Raw genomic sequence first — 9,846 nt, forward strand, 5'->3', positions numbered from 1 at the left:
TCATTCCGTCTCCTGCTTCAGATCTTAACTCAAACAATACCCTTTCAGGGGGATCTCCTGAACCACTTGACTGAAAACTGCACCCATCCCACCTCCCTGCTTTCTTTTTGGCCATCATCTACACCACCATATGCCATATGTTTTACTTCCTTGTCTAACTGAGTTCATTCCTCTACTAGCACATTAGCTCCCTGAGGGCACGGGGTTTTATTTTGTTCGCTGCTGTAGCCCCAGAGCCTAGAACAATGCCTGATACACAGAAGGTACTCACTATACATTTGCTAAAATAATGAATGAAAACACATTTGTTTTTAAAAAAGAGGTTTTGCCTTTATTAATAAGAAACAAGTGATATTCAGTTTAAAATAACATTTTTAAAAAATGTCATGTCTTTTAATGTAATGTTAGCCCTTTACTGCAAGGACCACTTCAAGCTGATGAAAGCTATGAAGACTCCTCATCTTGCTCCCCGCCCGCTCCCAACCTTCCTCTCCCATCCCCACACACATAAAATCAAACACAATTTCAGGAGGTTCTGAGACTTCCAAGTCTGTCTATAAACTTCTTAAAGCGTCCACTGACCCCAGGGTTAGAGTATCTGATTTAAAGTGTCATCTGGCTTAGAATCATGATTTCTCCCTCTATTCTAACGATTCAAAGAATATATGTGACTCAAATATGTCTTTACCCACTCCCACCTGTCAGTTAAACATTAAAGGGATCCCTTCTTCAAAGGATCCACTGCTTCACGAGGGGTAAGTTCAGTGTTTGCAGTTGAGAAGACGATAAACATCCAGATGAAAGCTGAAAAATCTAGTTAATAATCCAGAGATTTCCAAAAGTACAGATGTTAATTGAGTGTAGCCCAAATATCTGGTGAGGTGAATTTTTCACTTGTCAGCTGAAGTCTTGTGTCACCATCTCAGACAGAGATAGAAAAACAGGATCTATTCCACATAGAAGATGCTTTTTTAATTTTATTGTTTAAAGAACAAAATAAAAGGGAATATGCACATCCACCAAAGTGAAGTTTTCCATTAAACAGAAGAGAAATCAATTACTTTGTAAAAGACCATCCAGCTAAAAACAGCATATTAGATCAGTAAAACAACAATAGCGATTTGACTTTGTGTTTTATTTCAACAGGCACACTTCATTCATTGTCTGTAGGAAAACTAGGCTAGATCTCGATGGGCAACAGTCACAGTTGTTAAGCAAGTAAATACGCCACCACTTCCGGGCCCTCCTTTATTTCTTTATGTCTTCAGTCTCATCTGGCTCTTTCTCTTGATGCTCTCTTTCCCACCTCATTTCTTTTAACTCTTGTCTGTACTTCCGTTCAATGAACCGCTTCTGATGGGCCATCTGGGGAAAGTTATCTGACACGAGGAGATACATTTTATACTCAATAAAGGGTAGCCTCTGGTGCAAAGAATGATGCAAACTAAACACACACACATTCACAAGAAACAGAGAGCTGTATGTTCTAAGGCAAGAGGCAAACAACTGCTCGGCGTCTTCCCTCAGTCTTTTGTCATTCAGAAACCCACTGGTAGTCTGCACCAGCACCCTAATGCTAGATTGCGGTATCTGATGTGAACTTGAGTATTAAAAGGCAGCAAAACATATAAGAATGTTAAAACACAGATGTGTGGTTTCAGAATGGTTCCAGGTAGGTAAGTGTTTTAACAGGGTTCTCCTAGTAAGAAGTGATTGTCAGAGAGGTTACAGAATGTAGTCCGATGGACTTGTGTATTTTTTGCAAAGCTCAAACCAAAAACTCCAAACAAATAATGGTATTATCACACCATTAGTTACCAAGAATTAAAATTCCTGAAAAAGGAAAAAGATTTGATGGACAGAAGCGTTAAGTCATTATTTCTGATCATTCTATTTTTATAGTTTACCATGAGATACCCAGGGCTATGTCAGCAACAGCAATGCAGGTAGAGCATTTTTATTTGGTTAAAGGAAATATGTCACTCAATGGTATAGTTTAAGCTACATTTAGGTTGATATTTGACCCTGTGCAAGAATCTTAGACACAGTGGAAATCTTGGCTAAGATCTAAACATTCTACGACTCAGTTGTCCTTTGTGGCATATACCAAGTACAGAGACGGAGTAGAAATCAAGGATGGAACAATAACAGGAGTCATTTATACACTTAGTCATCAAGCACATACTTCAACAGCAAACGTCACAGAGGGATGCATGCATGTATGAGAGCCACCCAAGTTACCTGGTAACACAGAGGGAAAAGGACACTCTTCTCCCGAACCAGGTAAGGGGTTGTTACATAAAAGAGTTCCTACTTCATATTTAAAAATATGAAGATTCAGAGATGTGAGAGAGCATGGCATGTTTGGAGAAGAGCACGTTTGTTTTTTAAGATTGAAGCATAATAAAAGTGGATATAAATATATAGCAAATTCCTAAATTATTCCCCCTCTTTTTATATAGTGTTCCATCCTCCCCCCAAGTGAGAGAAGGGACAGGAACAGGGTGGTAGGAAAAGCATCTGAGAGGCAGGCCGGTGAATCAGTAAAGACCTTGTATATCTGAGTCACTGATTTTAAACAGAAGAGATACATCATGACATCTGTATAAATGACACAGGAACAAAATCCTATTCCCTCAATGATATCAAGATGACCTTATGTATTGTATAAAACAGAGGTTTCAAGTATTCTAGGTATTTTTTAAAAAAATAAATCCAAAACAGCTAGCTATAAAGCAAGTTTCTACAAAATGAACCCTACTTCCTCAGTAAATTCTATTCTAAAACCTAGTTTGCATTAAAAAAAAATCCCACCACTCAGATCTAACCACTGATAAACTTTTAGAATGTATCCTCATAGTCTCCTATGAAGTTATGCTACACACACACACATACACAGTGTAAATGTGTATATATTATATGAACATAGGAATACTCAATCATTCCCACACCCACCCTTACTTTGGGAGAGAACAGCATAGGTACGTTTTTATGGGTACTTTTTAAAACATTCTAGTGTAAGTATTTTCCTGTATCATTAGTCTTCAAAAATACTGCTGTAATGATTGCAACATATTACAGCATTTGGATAAAGCAAGACTTGGTCAACTACTGCCCACCACCTGTTTTTGTAAATAAGGTTTTACTGGAACACAGACACACCCACTCATCTGCATACTATTCATTCCTGCCGCTACACTGGCAGAGTTGACTAACTGTGACAGAGACTGCATGGCCTGCAAAGCTTAACATATTTACTATCTGGTCCTTTACAGAAAATGTTTGCCGACCCCTGGGCTATAGTATCATTTATTTAAGCACTTCCCTACTGTTAATCATGCAGTTTGATTTACTTATGTATTTTTTGGCTATTATAAATCAAGTTGTCACTATTATCATGGCATGTGAACTTGAGCTCATTAACTCCTTAGGTTTGATTCCTAGAAATGAAGTCTCCGGATCAAAGAATATGGACTTCTTTAAGGACCAGATACAGACAAACTGCTTTCCAGCAGTTTAAACGATTCACTCCTGCCAGTAGGTATGTGGAGGTCAGTCTCCAAACAAGCCATCTCTCCAGGACTGTTTTATCGTTAAAAAACAAACAAAAAAAGCTTTGGATCCAAAGAGAACCTTCGCAATTTTACAGGTAGAAAATGGAATCTCACTTTCATTTCAGTATGTTCTTGTGCATTTGTAAATAATGAATGTAAGGATTCCCCAACAGAATTAACTTAAAACTTTCAGTGAAGATTCCATGGATCCAGGAACCTGGAAATATCAGCTACCGCCCCCAACTTGTCCTCCCTCCCCCCACCCCAGGAAGCCACGGTCTGCTGATTTCCACTTGGCTCCTGCCCTCCTGCCTTCCCTGGAGAGAATCCTGGGCCTCTTGACTTAGCTTCTCGCCCTTTGCTCCATCCCACAGTAAGCTGGTACGCGGAGCACAATGGGATTGCACTGTGGTGTTTGGCATACTCCACTGTGCAGCACAGCAGACCTCAGAAGAAAAATTCTTCAACTTACAAAAGACTATGCAGTTCCCTACCTGGCCAATTACGTAATTCAAGTGTTTTCCACCCAGCCATCCCACTCTTGGGAATCTATCCCACAGAACCAAAAGGACCAATAGATAGACATTTACTGTCAACAGTGATTAAAAAACAAAACAAAACAGAAAGAGTGTCCACCAAAACTAAAAAAGCTGACTAGAATATGGCAAATCCACAGCATGAAATACTATGCAGCCATTAAGAAAGAATGAATCGGGGGCCGACAACAGAAAGATGCAGAAAAGTACGTAAATATCTCACCCTCATAAAACAACAGCCAAAAACAAAAAGAAAAAACCGTCACCTGTATATGATTTTAGAAGCATAGAGAAATACATAGAAAAAGATACACTGGGTTATTCACACGAGCTACCTGGGCTGAGTGGGACTCCACGCAAGAAAAGACAGTGAAAATCAAAAAGCATTCAGGAATACGTTTCAAAAAAATTATTAGCCCATTTTATACATATCTTATATTCTACTACACTCTATGTGGAGAGTAATTATGAAGAAAAAAAGATCACATTTTATCAGTACTTACCATTTTTATATCTCCCCATTTTCTTTCCATAAAACACACATTATGAACATATAATTATAGAAAAAGGAATAGGCTTACATTTTTCCAGTGCATCCATTGCTGCTCCCATTTCCGCTTGCTGAATACTATTAAATAAAATAAAGGTAAGGTGCAGTTTAAAGATTTTTTTCACAAACACAAGCTATGGCCACACATTATTCAGGTTGATTTTCATGTCTCGTGCATAATATTTCATCTGATTACTTCTGTCACATACTGAATTGCACAAGTTAGGAATATACACAAGGCCATGCAGAAACATCATTTATTTGCACAAAGACTATTTATGTTATTTGTTCCACATTTTGAATGCTGTAATAAAACGCCTTCCACTTATATTAGGTCTGAAGTATTTCTTAAGTTTGAACATCCTTAGCATAAAGTTTAAAGAAGAAAAGAGTAAAAAAAATACATGTATAGACAGACTTCCAATCACTTCTCAGTTTAAGATATAAATTAGAGAGTTCAAAGAAAGAGGATAATATACATAATTCTTTTTACCTGAGAGAAGATGTTAGTTAGCATTTCCAACAAAGCTCAAGTGAGTAAGCAGTAAGACGTCAATGTCTAATGCCTGGGTCACGCACGTGTCCTATAAAATGCTTACAGCAACGCTGGGTACCCTGTTGGGTAACTGACACTGGACGGCCCTTACCTGTGCACCAGGTAATGTGGTTTTCTCAAGGAAGCCTAAGCCCCTTATGTAAAGGCATTCCTACCGTCCAAGGCCCATCTCAAGTCTGGGGCTGGACTTGGTGGGGACATTAATCCTTAGGATTCACTTTGCTATTACCCTTGAACATTCTACACTCTGAGTTTAAAAAGACAGACTGCAGAGTTTGGAAATACCAAGTAGGGACTTCTCAGACACACAGGATGTTCATTCGAAGAAATTAAAAGGATCTCCTCTCATACCTTGGTCCTTTCCCACAGCCTATTCTTTCTCCCTTGAAGTACACTGCCACAGTGTAGGTTCTAGCATGGGAGGGTCCTACAGTCTGCAGAGTCCTGAGAGGAAAAAAAAGGAACATTAATTATGGTAAGGTGTTATTTCATTCTTATTGCTAACACTTAACTCTAAGAAAAACCATGTACTTCTCACTTAGACAGAAAAAGGTAAAAATAATTAGAAAATTAAAGGAGTAAGTTTATTTGCTATGCTGACAAATCTAGAGAGAGCTTTTAAAGTAGGAAATTTTTAAAATTCTACACTGGATTTTTATGTATTTTTTCCCAAAGCATTAGAAGTAGTATCTGAAGGCTGGTAGAGAAGTGTAAAATGTTTTAAAACAATTTTAAAGTATATATACTCCAAGTATCCTAAAACTAACAAACTTGCAGCAGTGAAAAGTTAACCCTTTCAGTCTGTTCATTGTTCTTCAGTGCTAATCACAACCAAAAATGAAAGCATTTGGGCAGTACATCTCAAGCCACATCTGAATGGTCTTGTCCTTTATGAATTCTTTCCAATGCCTGGCATCTTATCAAAAAGATCAGAAAATGTATTTAATTTCTGAAACATCTAAGATCATTTCAAAGGTACACTGTAACGCCAAGTACACAACTGCCAAAAAACAAAACTCCAGGTACTCTGGATTTTAATGACATGGTGCAGATTTCTCATGCAGTAAAACTGATAACTTTATGGAAAAGGGAAATTAAAAGTAGCCAACAAAGATAATGGAACGAACACAGTAACCTTGAAAAAAAAATATGCAAAACAACCCTATCATCTTGATAAAAAAGAACAAGCTCATTGTGTACCTGCATTTGGGGGATTTATGAGAAGGGAGCAGAGTCATTTCCTTTGTGGGATGAAAGCACATGGTGGCTCCTTTAAGGGAGCACTTCCGGCAGTAATCATGCCTGTGCTATCAGAAGTTTATCATCCTCATTTTATTTACTGGACCTTAATTACCACTTTGATGAGGAAACACTTTGAGCCTTTCATGTAATACAATTTGGATATTCATTATGCTTATTAGGTACACATTAAAGTCCTATTTCTAAACATTTGGGGATTTCTCCCAATAAGTAAAGGAAACATTGTTTTGCAGTGACAGCTTCTTAGGACAATTTATAGTAGCTTGCTGTGGGGTGACTCAAACTTCTCTTGGCCTCAGTTCTCTTAGAGAAAAAGCCTATAACGTGTTGTGACTATTAAACACATAAAGAAGGATTTAAAATTCCCAGCTGCCACTCTGGTGTTTTTCCTTTTGAAGTTTGAGAAAGTCCACAGAGAGGGGCTTTTATTCCATATGGAACCCTCTCACAAATGTGTGTGCAGAGACAACGGGTAAACCAGCATTCTAACTAGATTTTTAAACATCCTTAAAAACACATACCCAGATAATGCCTTGGGAGGCAATCCACCTATTTTGATAATCCTTTCCTTTTGTAATTCCTCTTTAAAAACACCTTCTGAATCAACAAAGGAGAGTCTCAAGATAATTACTCTACCTCGGAGTCAAATCTGCTGTTTTCATCAAAACTGGTATTCTGTGTGTAGTAGTGACCTGCATTCTTTTGGCATGAATGTTGGCTACCACTCAAAGGACAACGATTTGTCACTAAACATATTCAAAAGCCCACCGCAGTTTCTGATACACATTCTGAGAAGAAAAACCCCAAATGTGTGGGTAAGACAGGGGCAGTGAAGCGCCCCGCCTCCTGCAGTGGCTGCCTGACAGGGCATGAAGCTGTCCGGCAACAGGGACAGAAGGCCAGCAGGCTTCAGACTGGAGTGGAGAGAGACACCCAAATACTGTTACCAACAGGCACAACCTTCTCATCGAGATGCCCAGCCCAGCAGAGGTTACGAGAAATAAGATAAACATAAAAAGCACAGATAATCAGAGGTGACCCACTTACTTAGAACGAAAAGACGGAGACGCCCAAAGAGATTCTGTGCTGGGCCCAGAGTCTGTGTCCAGGAGGCCACATCCAGGCCCCTCGTCATGATTCCCCCCGTGGTTCGTCCTTCCTCCAGACCCCTTGGAGCATGGACTCACCACTCAGCGGTTCGACGCCTGAGGTAGCAAGTACTTACTTGTACAGAGGAATGTCGGGCTCCTTCCCTTCGGTCCTGAGTGTCAAGCAACATTGCTGAAGCTGGGACTTGGGGTCATTCCAATCCTGATTCAAAATAAACTCCTGTAGCAAGTCCCCAAGAAATATTCAGTAATGGGTCCTGGAATCACCAAGCATCAAGTATATGACCAATTTAAATTTTATATAAGCTTACTTTTAATCGTGGGAAGAAGCAAACATTCATGAAAGTGTGAACATATTCCAAATCCTTATCAATGTACAGCGCTGCAATAAATGCTGAAAAACAGAACATTTAAAAAATAAAACCACAGTGCATTGCCATTTCCCAGAAAGAGTAAGAGACCAGACTTTTAAGAAACATTGTAATGAGGTTTTCAACTCCCAGGCCCTCGTTATTTTTTAAAATTATCCTATCCTCTTTCTTCAAACAAGAATTTCCCTTCATCACTAATATTAGAAGCAACAGTACAGATGTGTGATTAAAATGCAAAAATCAAAGAGTACAAAGACCAAACTACATTTGGCTAAAAGCTAAATAAATAGTTAAATGGTACACAAAATGCTATTTATTGTACAGCAGGGAGAGAATGATATGTGGGAATACAACCACATTAACAACAAATCAAAAGAAAACCTGAAGATCAGATATGACAGTGGAATGAGCACATTCTTGTGGCCTGCCATTCTCCACACCAATCTTGAGAAGACTAGCCATTTATAAGGGTCTATGTTACATTTCACGTACAGAATTTTGTAGTCAATCTGCCCAACAGAGAAAAATTTAATACTGGGCTTAATGACAACATAACAATATATCAAACTTTGCATTAAGAAATGGTGACCCGAATGATGATTTCATTAAAAGGCACTTTAACCAAGGAAACGGTGAGTTTTTAAAAGAAGGTAATAAAAATAGCTTTCACTGAGCTTAAAAAAACAAAACAAAAATCAGTAAAACTGATTACTCAACTTTGTTGTAATTTTAATCTTTAAGTTACTTTTCTTTAATTGAAAAAGAGGTTCTTTTAAGTTCCTTAGTCAGACTGCCTTTGCATTTTGTAAATGAGCTGGTTTTGCATGGTAGACTTTAATATTTGTATATAATTCCAACTGTCAAAAATACCATAATATTTTTTTTTAAAGTTCCAAAGCCCAGTGAATGGTCCACTTATTTTAAAGTAGTATCAAAAACGATAAAATTATGCATATAATCCTTTAGTTAGCCATAATAGGATTATTTTTAATGCTTCCAGACCATATCAGAAATTGCCAAAGATGATAACATTTGTCCATAGAGCTTCGAGCTCATTCAAAACAACAGATAATAGTTTTAGTATTTAGCGAATAAATTAGCCTTCTTTCTTCTACGCCCCTGTATAAAGGCTGCTGGGTGGCAAGAAAAGCTATGAGTCACTCTTACCAATCTTCATATTCTGCTACTGTTTCCCACAAAGGATGTGATGGTTAAGCATTAGGATGGAGGGGTGCAGAAGCAGGGATGGGGGGCGGGTGTACCACTGAACACAGATTGAATATAAAATTCATTATTCGCATGTCTTAATTCCAAAATACTCTCCTTCTAAAAAACTTCAGAGAAAAGCATAAATAAAAATTAAAATAGAAAAGGTTTCTTTACTTACAACATAATAATAATGAGAAGTAAGATAAGTGTGGGTGCATTTGATTTACATTCTGAATCTGCAGGTTAAGAGAAAAGCTCTATTCCTAAGACTCACATTCCAAAAGGTCTGCCAAGGTCTTGGTCCTAAGAGCCACAGGTCTCTTGGTCTTGTCATTCGTGATGGCATACTCCTGCATGCCCAGCTCCTCCGCTACCTTGGCTTGAGTTCTGTTATTCACCAAAGAGCTTCGCAACAACTGGCCAGAAGGAATTGAGGCATGTTTAGAAACCATTTCACCGGGCACCTGGGTGGCTCAGGAGGTTAAGTGTCTGCCTTCAGCTCAGGTCATGATCCCAGGGTCCTGGGGTTGAGCTCTGCGTCGGGCTCCCTGCTCAGCGGGGAGCCTGCTTCTCCCTCTCCCACTCCCCCTACTTGTGCTGTCACTATCTCTGTCTCTCTCTCTCAAATAAATAAAATCTTAATAAAAAAGGAAGGAAGGAAGGAAGGAAGGAAGGAAGGAAGGAAGGAAGGAAGGAAGGAA

General features: G+C 38.6%; 1 protein-coding gene across 7 annotated transcripts in view; it reads right to left on the minus strand.

Annotated features, from left to right (window-relative positions):
* Positions 1–304: 304 nt before the first annotated feature.
* The window catches only part of DROSHA (drosha ribonuclease III), a 120,310-nt gene continuing 110,768 nt past the window's right edge, over positions 305–9,846 (minus strand). For all 7 annotated transcript variants that reach the window (XM_034998885.1, XM_034998879.1, XM_034998880.1 and 4 more), the window contains 6 exons: positions 9,420–9,561; positions 7,877–7,959; positions 7,682–7,785; positions 5,548–5,640; positions 4,672–4,718; positions 305–1,379 (listed from right to left, as the gene is read on the minus strand). In XM_034998885.1, coding sequence (XP_034854776.1) covers positions 1,249–1,379; positions 4,672–4,718; positions 5,548–5,640; positions 7,682–7,785; positions 7,877–7,959; positions 9,420–9,561 — 600 coding nt within the window. In that variant the 3' untranslated portion in view covers positions 305–1,248. The remainder of the gene's footprint in view (positions 1,380–4,671; positions 4,719–5,547; positions 5,641–7,681; positions 7,786–7,876; positions 7,960–9,419; positions 9,562–9,846) is intronic.

This window comes from Mirounga leonina, unplaced genomic scaffold, assembly GCF_011800145.1.
Source record: "Mirounga leonina isolate KUSES-001 unplaced genomic scaffold, KU_Mleo_1.0 Mir_95, whole genome shotgun sequence".
NCBI lineage: Eukaryota > Metazoa > Chordata > Mammalia > Carnivora > Phocidae > Mirounga > Mirounga leonina.